Below are 13,960 nucleotides of genomic sequence, written 5' to 3' on the forward strand. Positions count from 1 at the left end.
CGCAGCAGACGACCGCTTGTATTTAGTGACGTCATCGCAAACTGTGACCTCCCTCCCCCCCTGCGACGTCATCCCTCTACAAAAAAACGGATGATCGCGCGTTTGACGTCACGACGCACCGCGCTCCACGTGCCATGACGTCAGAGGCGTGACGGCACGCAAAAGCTGCTGAGCGATGACGTCGCGGCGCGTTCGGTTCTCGGGGCGACGTCATCGCGCAACGTCGACGTCATCGCGCAACGCTGACGTCACCGCGCAGCCCTCCTGTGGTGACGCTGTCATTTCGTAACGTCCAGCGGGGGGGGGGGGGGGGGGTTAGCGGGTGACGCAATGGCAAGCGGCCTTCCGATTGGCCGGAGGAGTTGGCGGAAGTTGGGGGCGTGGTTAGTGCCCCACGTGGTGTGCGCGGGGCCAATCGGCGAGTTTCGCGCCCAACTTCGCGAGAAGGAAGTCGGTTGGTGGAGGCGTAAATTTCGCGGGATTTCTGTTTTTATTTTTTGTTTTATTTCGCTTCAGTTTTTTTTCCGTCTCAAGCCGAAGCCAAAGGTGCGGGCGAACGTTGACGTAAAATAAGTAAATCATTTAAACGTTAAACCCACCCCACCACAACAACAACAGCGGTTGGGTACGAGAGCCGCGATTCCCGCCCTCGCGAGGCCTAGGCTAGTCGAGCGCGGCCCGTAAAGATTCAAAACGAGAGAGACCCGAGGCGGTTCGTAAACAAACGCGTTTAAGATCGTAACTTCTTACCACGTGCAATTCCACAGCCTTGTTTAAATATGACCGTCGGTGGGTGGCTGTCTGAAGCCGGTGTGCACGCAGAGCGTTACTGTTGTCGAGAGTCAACTCGGAGCGATTGTCGATGCCGAGGCGCGCGGAGTTTGCCTGGAGCCCTGCGGGGTTCAACTGCGGGGCCGTGGGGGGCCCTGCGGGGTTCAACTGTGGGGCCCTGCGGGGTTCAACTGCGGGGCCGTGGGGGGGCCGTGGGGGGTTCAACTGTGGGGCCCCGCGGGGCTCAACTGCGGGGCCGTGGGGGGCCCTGCGGGGTTCAACTGCGGGCCCGTGGGGGGCCCTGCGGGGTTCAACTGGGGGGCCGTACGGGGCCGTTACTTGCGCGGCGTCTAAACGCACGGCAACAGCCGCCGCCACGCTCGTCTTAACTGGCGGCGACGTCACCGCAGCTCTTGTGCCAGGCTAGGTGCACGTCCAGCGCCTCCCTTAAGGGTTGAGAGCTCGGCTGGCAGGTCATGGGACAGAGCCAGGCGTTATCGGTCTACTGAGATGACTGGCGTATGTACTCTCCTGTGTTCCCGGCTATGCTAATTTACGTTCGTAGTTGTGAGCATCGCTCCTTTGTTTTTGTTGTAGGGCGAATAAACCACATTAGTCACGTCTCTTCTCCAGCCCGTGCCGCGTCCGTTTAGCACCTCTCTATCCGGCTAAACAAGCTGCTTTGTCATGCGATCCTTGTTGGATGAGATCACCGATAAAAATCTAAGATCTTTTAAGGATCTGTAAGCTCACAATCCAGTCTGGTAAAACCCAGGATGGGTCGTAGGTAGGCATGACAGCCTTAATTTAAACACACACGGACACACCCACCCACGTGCGTGACAGCTACTGCTCTTGATGGTGGTTACAAGTGTTGTTCCCCGTGTGTGTGGTATAGAATGCGTGACAGGGCATCTTCGATTTGGAAGCAGTGTCCTTGTAAATTAACAGTACGCATATTAAGTGGTATACTTGGTCTGGACTTTCTCTCAATTCGGCCTAAACGATTACACCCGTTGCATGATAGTGTATTGGCAATAAAAGCATCACTGAAATAAATGTGTGCGCAGCGCTGCAGAGCCGTGCACGAACCATCTGGTGTGCCATGTAATATGCGCTTCCCAAATGAGGAAAATCGTTGGATATGTGCCCTCATGTGGAGGGCTTGTGCGGGAATGAATAAAGAGCGCGATGTTAAACATATCGGTATGCATATACTGTATCGATCGTTGTTAAGAAATTGGTTCGCTTAGTTGCTCAACGCTAAAAACAGCGTTTGGATTGATGCTGGCCGACCTAAACAATATTGTCGAAGCTTCTGGTTTATGGTTGAGTAATAAACTATCTTCAGTAAGTTTTACCTAACTTAATATTTGCACGTAAAACTTGTGGACAACACGGATTCATTACTGTCATTTGCTTTTTGTTAGCGCGCAGGAAAATGGTGCACAGCAAGTTCACGATAGGCGAGGAGGTGATGGCGCGCTGGCCCGGCAGCTGCATGTGGTATAAGGTGCAGGTGCTGTCCTACAGCGAAGGAAGTAGCATCTATAACGTCAAGTATGAGGACGGAACCGAGCTGGAGCTGGAGCCGAGCTCCATCAAGGTACCTGTGCTTCACAGCAGCCCTCCAATTTTAGTATGACAAGTTGGTGTTTCTTCCAGTGACTCTATCTCATGAGCAAATCACCCTGAGTGTACACAATTTCATCAGATCTCAAATACAGAGTCGATAGTGGGGTAAGCCACGTGGCAATTGGTCACGTTTACAAATACATCATCTATACGTGCCAAAGTATTGATTAAATTCTGACCAAGAAAGCTCACTGGTGTCTTAAGTCTTTGAATGACTGAATTTAACATCAAAATATGACGTTTCACTCAAACACATTTTTTGTCATCAGGTAATGAACCCAGATATCAAGTGCACTTCACTCGGAAATCGGGTTTAGCGATGGATTCTTGAGATGGGGTCACATTTAGACGCAATGTACAGTACTCTGAATCCGAACTGTCTTGCACTGAATCTGCATGTGTGAAGCATTGAGTATTACCTACCAGTATGCGTGTTTTCTTGGGTGCTTACATTTTTTTACAGGAAGGCAATGCTTGTGAATAAGAATTGGCCAAACATCCCAATGTGGGATCCTCAAGAAAGAGTCTTGATCCCCATCAAGGCTTTATTTCTAGGCCATCACTTTTAAGAGATTACATTTTTTTCAATTATCATGAGACGATTAAATTTCCATTCTGAACACTGGCATGAAGCCGTTTACCATTACCACAGCTGAGAATGTACTCAAGTCTGCATTTGGGGCACTTGTAGCATCTTATTCCCTGATATATGTGTTGGATGGTTCTATTAGTAGGGCTTCAATTGTCATTATAGTCATACTGTAAATGATTTCTATGCCCTCTTTAGTGGGGGCAAGTTTATACTCAAAGAGAATAATATGCATGAATGTGGTGCAGCATATTTAAAAATCACAAAAATACATATAATCTCGAATTTCGTAAAATAACATTTTCAAAATAGGAACCTGTGTGATCAAATCACCTGGAATGCAGCTGAGCTCGTCAAATATCTTAATTGAAGCAGGGTCTAGTCTAGATCGTGCTTGGTTGGCTATTCACTTTTCACACCAGGTTGTCGGCTGTGGAGCTATAACAATATACATTGTTGTAATGTACTTTCCACCTTCAATCTGCACAAATAATCCCCAAGACCCACATGTTGTTCGGAGGCCCTCATTCAATAGTGCATTGTCAAAACGGGTGTACATGTTTCGGTTTAAAACCAGCAAGCGAGCAAGTGATTAGATTTCTTTTGCGAATGTGCGTGCCTGTTGAGCAGAAGATCGGGTCGTTCCGTACACCCCGGAAGTCTCGCTCTCGCTCGCGCTCCAAGTCCCCGGGTCGGCGATCCAATTCGCCCGGGAGGCGATCCAATTCGCCCGGGAGGCGCCCCCGCGCTCGCTCCCCAATCCGTTCCCCCAAAGAGAACGATGAGGAAGCCAAGAGCAGCAGGGCCACCAAGCGAGAAGAGGAGCCCATCCAGACTACCACCAACCACACGGCCGTCAAGCAGGTAACGCAGGCAGGGTTTTGGCACTGCAACAAGGCGAAACTCTGTAAAAGAGTCGAAATTGGTTTTATAATAGAACACCGGTTATTTAGCCTGTAGGCATGTCACGAGTCGCCTCTGTGGTGATTTGATTCACGAATATTTTAACGTTGTGGTGAACTACAAAGGGGGTTGTGTGAACCGATAACTTGCAACATATAAAAAAAAATCCTAAGTAATCAAGTCTCGCGCACACCATTTACTCTTATCATAAGTGTAAGAATCGATTTTAATTAATAGGTCATTGCTCTGTTAACCACTGCGTTGGAAGTACTTTAAAATCACAGGCTGCAAATACTTTACTTGTATTTTAACAGACATTCTCTTTTTTCTAAAAGCAAGAATGTAATTTGTGATATTGAATGTTCCAATGATACTCATCACGGTTATTAAACGTAACACAATTAAGATACATTAAATTGTGTGGAAGATGCATTAATAAAAATGAGGCTGCGAGGTGGCCAGGAGATGGCAGTAAAGCAAATGTAATCGTGAACCTGTGTGTATGGAGCTTTATGTGTTACGCCCTTGTAACACATGGGTTTTTCTCGGCTATTCTGGTCTCCTCCAGCATGCCAAATGTTCAGGATTACCTAGGTAAACAAAGAGCGTTCTTATAATAGATCGATATGAAAGTGAAAGATGATCACTAAGCCGAAATAATGACAATATACAACATTTCAAATATATTGCAACAGTAAAGTAATCCCTCCAATACGGTGCATAAATTGTGAAGGTGGACAGAATGTTAGCAAAGTGTGATACTTGGAAAGTGATTTTCTTGTGTTCCTAGGCTATCACAAAAGTGAAGGAAATCAGCAAAGAAAACAATGGTGCGGAAACTGGGAAGCAAGCGGCCGTCATCGTGAAGGTGCGTGGTTTGCCTCTGCAGTGTGGTTTTGTCTCGTCAAATGCCTTGGTCTTCGTTAGTGATTCCATTTGTACATCCTCTGTCTTCCTTGTATTGCTCAGTTAATTGTTAAAAAAACATGTCTCAAATGGCTATATTTTGGTGGTTTCATTTTGGAATTAATAAAAAAAATTAGAATAACATTGCTCATTTGTCTCGCACAATTTATAAACAATGTACATCAAGATGCTTCACACAACTAAAGGTTGGTGCTTCACACCTATACACATGCATGCACAGATACTGGGATATCTGCGCATGACATGGTGACGAGGTCATCGCTTTGGAACCCGCAGGGTAGAAACGTGCAAGCGCCTCGCCGGCATTGGAGCATCACGATCCCCGTGCGTGTGCCCCTCCTGCCTTTGGTCTCCTACTCAGGAAAAGGTGATGAATGAGGAAAAGGCGATGAAGGAGAAGAAGAAGATGGGTGCCGTGGCGAGCGAGAGCAGCCCGTTAGTCATTTACCGCCTCAGGAGTCGGCAGGGCATCAATCAGCCCAAGGAGACGCCCCCCGTGGAACTTCCCAAGTTGTCCTCAAAACCGGAAGAGATCTGCCCTGAGCCGGGGCTCGGGGTGACGTTCGGTAGGTCGGTGTCGCCTGCGGGGTGTTGCTGGCAGCGCTGCCGAGAGCAGCTGTGCTGAACCACTGTCGGTCTGGTGCCTAAGGCGGTGACTGCACCTGTGTAACTGGGTTCAAGTCCCTCACTGGTCACCGCTAGTTGGATGTACACATGCCTAATTTGGTAGGCATGGAACGATGTACCCCCCCCCCCCCCACTGATTCGATTAAGCGATTATCTCTCGTCTCATTTTTCCCATCTGTCTTTTTTTTCTGAATTTGTTTGGCTGTTTTGTGCATGCATGTCATTTGCTTATAAATCACTTACTGCTTCTTACTTGCACTATTTGATGTATGTATTGAGTAATAATTGATTTTAATGTATTGATTGTTGCATCTTTCCTTATCTACTAAATGGCTAAATGACATCGACCAACAACGGATATTTGCCTTCGGATTTGGTTCCTGACTGCAAAAAAAAGTAGAGGTGGGCCTTAAAAAATATTTTTTTGACATTCGGTCATGTTGCATAGGGATTATGAATCAATACATTATGGTTATTATACCAAATTAGTGATATTTGAAACCTGTAGATTACCGAGGGCAATATATTTAAGTTATTGCAATTTATTAAAAAAAAAAATTGTCATTTAGTCCTCCACTGTGGTCACTTCTTCCGTGAGGCCTCTCTTGGCCGATGGCAATGCATCCAGGGTGAAATAATATATCAGATTTCTATGCTAATGTTACATAACATCTAACAACAATGATAATAAATAATGTAAAATGCGTGGCTGCTGCTTGCACCAATCGCGATTCACTTGAATCCGTTGAGTGGCTTTGTTCCCCTTCTAAATGTTGAATCTGGCAGGGGTTTCACTCGCGAGCCTTGCTCGGGCTCTCTCCCCCGGTGACACCCGGCGGCTGTGTGTGGCTCGGCAGGCACGGCGCTGCTGCCGCTGGCTCTCCCGCTGGTGCTGCTCTACGTCCTGCATGTGTGCTGCTCGGACGGCTGCAGCCTGCTGTCCCCCCCCGCCCCGCCCCCGGGCCTGGCCTCGCTGTGGGACATGTGCACGTTGGTTCTCTGCCTTGGCTGGTGTCTCTTCCAGGCCCTGCTCTGCCGCCTGCCCCTTGGAAATGTATGTGCTCGCGAGCACTGTTTGGTGCTCAGGGAGCTGAGGGGTGGGGGGTCATGGATAATGGGGGTGCATGTGTCTCACCTTTACCTATTCAGGCGCTTTGCACAAAGCGGTTTTGGATTTAGAGTTGCAGTGTAACGGTTGTACTTGGTGTGATGAGTAAATGCACGTTCACCTACAGTTGCAATAAAGCTGCCAACTAGCGAAAATATTTGCAAGTTGAGCTCAGCTGTACATGGTTAATGTACGCAGCACACAGCCAAGACTCTCCAATGTGACTGTTTGTAAGGGTGAATGTGTCGTAAATTTGGAATCTGTCAATGTGAGGCTGAAGAAGCCAGTGTCCCAAGGGCCTTATTTGTCACCTGAACATGTGCAGTCCCTCGGCAGCATGATTGTCAATAAATAACTTTCTCAAATACATATACGACAACAACACAGCCACATAGATGTCTCTATATGTGTATGAAGTTTAAGCATTTAATTTAGCTGCATGTAAAATTTACATTTTATGCATGTTACCCTGGGTGTTTGAGTTGAGTGTGTATGCTGCAGGGGTGTTTATGTTTTTGTCATCACTTTGGCCAACTGTACACAAACTAAACCTTGTGGAATATGTGTCTTGACACTACAAGAGGATCCCCACTGATGGAAACAAATGCTAAAGACAGGTTGAATTGAGCCTGAGGTGGATGACCACTTCTGAGCTTGAAACATAACCACATTAACTGTGACATAGCCACATTTGACGATATGTTTACTGGATGCATTGCATTAACTGCCAGTAGTGAGACATTGTTTTGAATTAATGCAGTTGAGATTAAGCACGTGTGTGGCTTCTCACATTTGTCACTTTTATGGAGTCTCTGGATATTTTTACGTGCATAATTGGGCACATGGCAAGGCTGTTCAATTTTTCCGTGCGTCCCACTTCTCACATTAATAGCGACAGGGTTCTCTTATTGTGTTTGTAACAGATGGCTTTATTGCTTTTGAATTTTCAGGTCACGGAGAGGGTGCCACCAAACACGGAGCAGCGGTTGAAGTACAGGCTGAATGGTGAGTTTTGTGCGTCAGTGTCGGTTTTTTTCTGTGCTGCTTATGCAGACGTTTACTGTAAAGTGAGGAATGTCTCAAGTGGGGGGGGGGGGGGTAGGTTAGCAGCTGGTGGTGCTGCTTGGCAGCTCCACGGGAGACCCCGTGATGTTTGGTCTTCGCATGAGTAAGCCGATGCTCTGGCCAAATTTCATGAAAATATATTTCCCGCAATTACTTCAGAACGGCCGAGAACCTTCTTGTGGGATGCAGATCAATAGGCGGCAAGCTTGTGTTGTCACAATGTTTTTGGGAATGGCATGTTAAAGTTGAACACTTTGTAAATTAATTTATATTGCCACTCCGAAGGGAATTTCACAGTTGATTGGTTATTTCAGTTGGCATTCATGATAGTCTAGTCCAGTGATGAGTGGTATATTTTTTAATCAGAAAAATTATTTTTTAAACATGGACAAAATAAAGTAAATGTATGTTGAATAAATTATGTAATTTATTAAGTAACTTAAATCACCTGAACACGTGCTTGGGCCATGGCTCTGCCTGCCCATAATAAGTTTAAGCTACTGTGGAGATTCAGAGGTCAGAGAGCTGAGCTGGTACCCCTGAGATCTTAGATTGGAATCCAGGAAGTTACCTGAAATTAAACTGGGTTCTCAATCGTGAGTTGATGAGTTTATGGTTTTATTAACTGGACTTCCAGCTCTGAGATTCTAAATATTCGTTGCAATCGAACTTTACTTTCTCTGGCAGTGGGTGGGAAAGTCATGCCCTCTACCGTATGGACCAGTTCACTTGAAAGGATCTCTGAGACAGCTTTGCAATATCCGCTTCTGTCGGCTATTCTCAATGGGAAAGGTCGCATTGCTTTGCTTAGAGTTCCCAATGGATACTTTGTCTTATGACATGATGCCAATTGCACATTTAAAATGAAATAAATATGAAGCTGCTGGCCTGCATATTAATGTCTCACTTGAGCATTGCTTCCACCACAGGGATCCACGCCCTGGTGTTGAGCATCGCAGCATTCAGCCTCGCCAAGTACAAGGAGGCCTACGTTGCCTTTGTTCACGACAAGTTCCTGCAGCTGGCCGTGTCGGCTGTGCTGCTTGCCTACCTGCTCTCCGCGTACCTGTTCGTGCGCGCACGTTGTGCCTCGCACATTGCTGTCGCCACTACCAGACGCCCCGGTGAGCACCCGCTGAAGCTGGTGTTAGCACACACCCAACCAAGACATCAAGTGAAACCCATGCACACTGTTTTAATGATAGAGCGGCAACAAGAGTGGCTAACGTGCCTGAAACAAAGCGCCTGGCTGTTGTACACAAAATTCATGCAAACTGTCTTTCTGCACCCGGGCAATCCTGCTGCATTAAATCCTGTTTTTTTATGTTACTCATAGACACGATTTATTTGTGATAAGTCACACAAAATATTTCAGTTAGAGCTCATTCAGCTTTTGGCCACTTTTATTTTTCCTCGACTTCTCACCACAGTCAAAAATATGGAACTCATCTGTAGTGATATTTTGTTTAAGAGGTGCCATGTAATGGTGATGATGAAGCACTTCATAAACGTCCACTTTATCAGGAAACATCTTTTACGACTTCTTCTTTGGACGCGAGCTGAATCCCCGGATTGGAAACATGGATCTCAAGAGTTTCTTTGAATTGCGGCCTGGATTTATTGGCTGGGTAAGTAAGTCTCTAACACTTTCTACTTTGTAGGATATTTCTGGGATGGGATTTTTCATTCGGTTAAAACTGCATGCTGGAAGTTTCATGTGAAGATGCCAGTGCACAGGGGAGTTTTTCTGTTAAGAGGCCATGTAAAGGTTTTTTCTGACTGCATGCTTGTGGATTACAGGCCATCATCAGCCTGGTCATGGTTCTTCAAGACCTCCAGAAGAATGAGGCGTTCTCGCCTGCCCTACTTCTCTACGTTGCCTTACAGTTCATCTATGTGGCTGACGTGTTGTGGAACGAGGTGAGCCAAAAAAGTTGGACTCATTAATTTAACCTCCTCCACTGCAATGGTTCATGAGGCCAGACCAGGTATTTCATTTGTTGGTAAAACCTGAGGTGGCATACATATACCAGTTCTAATTTCTTAATGTGGTCAACAATAAAATAATGTTATGATATCCACTTGAAATCATTCAGTTATCAAATATTCATTCTAGTCCTATAAATACATAGGTACAACTAAAGTTATGCTACCGCAAATGATAACCAATTTCTGCTGAGGCCCATGAACGAAAACCTTCTCGCCTGCTGGAGCTGTTGCTATGCCTTTTTTCAGCGCAGGCCACATTGAGAATCTCTAGCGCCCTACGGGCCAAGAGTGCCACGTGGAAATCTAGTGACACGATGTCACGTGAGCGAGTAACGTCACATTCTTAAGCGTCGCGTGAGCGAGCGTGACATCACACTTGGGAATAGTTATTGCTAGCATGTTTGCAGTGAGCCGCCCACCCAGTTGTTTGCCGAGCATTCACCGACCTTCGGGCCTGTCACATCCACGTTGCAGGCCAGAAAGTTTTCACACCCCTTACAGAGTCCAAGTCCGGCTTTTAGGCAGCTTGCCAAAGATGATCATTTTTCCTCAGATATATACCTTCTATGTTCAGCTTCCCATAGGATTATATTAGGCTCGTCTTCTGAAAAGTATTGTAATTCACTGAGCCTTGTAGACTATTTCAAAAGCATCCTGATTCCGTTGCATGGCCAATTCTGTTTTTTATTATGTGACAATGACAAAGCGTGCTTGTTTATCCGTCATAAAATTGTAATATCAATACGTCTTCTAATGAAAGGAACTTAGAGGCATGATGATTACAAAGACACATGTTTGGCTGTGTGTATGCGGTTCGGACGGCAACAGGAGCGCAGTCTATCGACGGGCGACATCCCGCACAAACACTTTGGCTTCCTGCTGGCCTTTACCAACCTGGCGTGGATACCTTTTGCTTCGAGCCTGCCGGCCTACTACCTGGTACACCACCACCAGGAGCTCACCGCCTACTGGGCCGCAGCGATTTGCCTGCTGTACCGTACGTGCTGCCATCCTGTCCCACACAAGCACACGTATCACACATGTACCACTTGCAGCACGCACACGTGTACCATGCAAGACACGCGAACCACGCATAACATGCACACGTACCGCACACAACACGCACAGCACATGCGCATGTGCGGTGCAATTGTGCGTGCTATGTATGGTACATGTGTGTGTTGTGTCACACACCACACACCGCAGGGAAACTGGTTGCCCTGTAGTCCATCATTCAGCAAAAATCACAGCATAGACTACTGTGACATCAGCAGATTTAAGTCATTCTTGGGGAGGGGGACAGATTGGAGAATTACTGAAGGAAATACCCCCCATCTCTATGCTGTATATATGTTGAACTTCTTTCGCACCGTACGTAGCCAACCGTGCTAATCGATGCTCTTCAGGTTGTATTGTCAGGGATTGTGTTATTGTAGAAAGCTCACAGACCTGTTATTGGTTATCGTTGATGTAGTCTTACTTTGTAAAATATGGCATGTGGTAACCATGTGCTTAAATGTTATGATTGAACCAAAAGAGCACCTTTTTAAATTTATTGTTTTCTTATTTTCTCAGATAAATATATCTTTTAGAAATGAAGTGTAAAAATAGGCTTCAGATATTCTTTTTTATATACTTAACTGTGCATTGAATTATTTTTTTTACATTTGATTTATACTTTTTTAATTGAAATACTTGGAATCTAAAGAGGCAAACTCCTGATGGTTGACTTCCTTGTTTGTCTGCATAGTTGTGGGCTATGTCATCTCCCGGAGGGCGCACACGCAGAAGAATGCTCAGAGCGACAGTGCCGGAGATCGTAAGTAACCATCCCTGTTGGTCCTCATCATGAAGGTTCGCTGGGCATTGTTCAATGTTTTTTTGCAACTGATTTTCTGACTGGTCAAGGTTGTGAAATCAGCATTGTGGGGAGCGATAGTGTAGCGGTTATTGTGAATTGTTATACGTCTTGATCCACAGCTTGAAATCGGTTCCCATTGGCAACACCGAGTAGTGTGAGTGGCAGTTGTGTATCAGAGGCGCTGCCCTGTGTTTGCGAGACCGACACTGCTTGTGCTGCTTGTGTCGCAGGTGGGAAATCTGCTGACAGCCGGAGTTCACCGGTGCTGGGCTGGTGGAGCCGCCTGCGCCACCCGGAGCGTCTAGGCGAGCTCTTGATGTTGCTTGCATGGAGCCTGCCCTGCGGTAATGATCCTGCCACAGGGTCCCTTTACACGGGGATTATGACCGACCTTGTACGTTTATACATACGTGAACGTCAATGCAGTGTTTAATTTTCTGCCAGCAATTACTAAATTCGGTATTTGAAATACATTTTGCTGGCTGGAGGAATGTATGGATGGGATGGTTCATGTCCAAGGGGTGCGGGTTTATAGTCTTTAATTTTTGAAAATATATGCCCCCTCTTTCAGTATAATACCACTTGCCACTGCTTTGTACAATGCATTAAGATGAAGTTGCATTTCGATGTTGTATACATTTTAATTGTATTGTAAAGCAAATATCCATGCAAGGGCTAAAATTAATACCTGAGCCTTTGGTGGAAACTGTACACTCCTAAGGTGCGGAAGGTCTTTATTCATGCTTTGATAAATAATTGGATTGCTGGTAAACTAGTGCCAAATTGATATGTACACCCACATCACAATCGATGTAACAGTTGGCGCCTCGTAACTGGAGTCGATCCAATGAGACGTTATCGACGCACGCTTCAGAATTACGGTGCCTAGGGAGAGCTTTTTGTGAAGGTATCTTGTAATTTCCACGTTATTGGCCTCGAGGCTGAGTGATGCCTTACCAAGTGCACGCGGTGTACTCGACTCCTCCAATGCAGCACATGGAGTAATGATTGTTTACAGCCCTTTGTCAATCCACTGGTGGGTGAAGGCCTCTGTGTGCCCTGTTGTTCATGAGGGCTGGTCAGTGGGTCGGTGAGTGGAGGAGGGTGCAAGAACAGTTCAGATATCACTCACCACTGATGTTAGCCGTGGGCAGAAATCAAAATCAGGTCGCCAGGTTCACAGTGCAGTGCGCTCACCACTGTGCTGCCCTTACACCTCGACATGGATATATTCAGCCAAAAGTGAGTGCCATTTGCAGTGTGGTATGTTCAACACCAGCACTGGGATGACAAAGGCAGCCAGACGTAACTAGTCACAATTGGGAAAGGGTTGCTTGTGTAATGCTGCTATTAATAAGCGATTCATTGTAAACCGGTACAAGGCCTGTTTTAACACCAGAGAATGTGGGATTTTATGCACATTGGGCCTTCCGGATGAACGTTTTCCAGCAGCGTTTGTGTCAGCAGGCAAACTATAATATAAAATTACTCATCAGCAGTTTGTGGCCTTTTAAACAAGTGTTTCCAGGTTTGCCGGTGTTAAAGGTAAGGATCAACATCATGCGGGGGGCTAAGTTATACATAAAAACTCTACATTCTGTATTGTCCTTGATAGGCACTTGCTAATAGCACTTGTCTCAGTCTGTTCAGCTTAACGGAGGGATCCCTGTGTATGTGTATGTGCAAGCAGGCTTCAGCCACCCACTGCCATACGTCCCTGTCGCGTACTCCCTGGTGATGCTGCTGCATCGTGAGGCGTGGGGATGACCGCCAGGGCTGTCCCAGCTCTCCGTCCTGTGTATACTAACCTACTCCCCTTCGTCTGTGCGAGACAAACATACACCTGTGTGTAAGTGGGAATGTGCAGACATGTGTAGTGTCTGCACGAGAGCTTCTGAGGTTTTAAATTATCTTTCCGCTATTTAATGAGTGGCAAATATTCAGTGTTTTTTCAAAGTGTTGCCATTAAGGGTTGACGCATCCGCAATCAAAAGAGCTCTTGTAGACCCGTACCTGGGTTGCACGTCACAAGTTGTCCAACACAAGTTTTAAGATTTCTTAATGAGAAAAAGTATTTTCAAGTGGAATTCGGCGACACTGTAGTAGTGGGTCCAGTGAAATTGCAGCAGGGTGACACAAGTCACTGCTGGAGTCCTCAGACAACTCGCCTGAAAGTCACTTGCAATTTTTATAACAAAGTTTTTTATACTCATGTTGGACAGCCTGGGTAGGTTTTTTTGGATTGCGTCTTTTATATTTTTTTAAGTACGCAAGTATTGTCACTGATCTCAACTCGTTTCTGGCTTAGCAACACTCAAAACCTCTCGGATTTTTATTGCCTCTACTTTTTATAAACACAAAACATCAATTTACATCATCAAATTCAACATACATTCCTGGAGGGTGCGTCCGTGTGCTACGAAGTGAAACAAATTTTTACTAGTTGCCTGTGATGAATTTCTCGCCAGTTTAGACCCAGTAGTCT

At 46.1% G+C, this 13,960-nt stretch overlaps 1 protein-coding gene across 4 annotated transcripts; it reads left to right on the forward strand.

The window, feature by feature from the left end:
- The first annotated feature begins 393 nt into the window (after window positions 1-393).
- LOC133347373 (delta(14)-sterol reductase LBR-like) lies at window positions 394-13,855 on the forward strand. 4 transcript variants are annotated; one of them, XM_061559620.1, is made up of 14 exons: window positions 394-546; window positions 2,202-2,377; window positions 3,626-3,859; window positions 4,689-4,766; window positions 5,187-5,391; window positions 6,310-6,506; window positions 7,511-7,565; window positions 8,555-8,749; window positions 9,150-9,253; window positions 9,426-9,545; window positions 10,443-10,611; window positions 11,365-11,433; window positions 11,706-11,819; window positions 13,166-13,855. In XM_061559620.1, the coding sequence occupies exons 2-14, from the start codon at window positions 2,213-2,215 to the stop codon at window positions 13,240-13,242; spliced, it is 1,782 nt and encodes a 593-aa protein (XP_061415604.1). In that variant the 5' UTR covers window positions 394-546; window positions 2,202-2,212; the 3' UTR covers window positions 13,243-13,855. The 4 variants fall into 4 exon arrangements, with proteins under 4 accessions (XP_061415604.1, XP_061415606.1, XP_061415605.1 ...); XM_061559622.1 differs by having other exon boundaries at window positions 418-546; window positions 2,209-2,377; XM_061559621.1 differs by having other exon boundaries at window positions 420-573.
- The last annotated feature ends 105 nt before the right edge of the window (window positions 13,856-13,960 follow it).

Source organism: Lethenteron reissneri, chromosome 25 (genome assembly GCF_015708825.2).
Source record: "Lethenteron reissneri isolate LAM-NWPU_2019-01 chromosome 25, ASM1570882v1, whole genome shotgun sequence".
In the NCBI taxonomy this organism is placed as follows: domain Eukaryota; kingdom Metazoa; phylum Chordata; class Hyperoartia; order Petromyzontiformes; family Petromyzontidae; genus Lethenteron; species Lethenteron reissneri.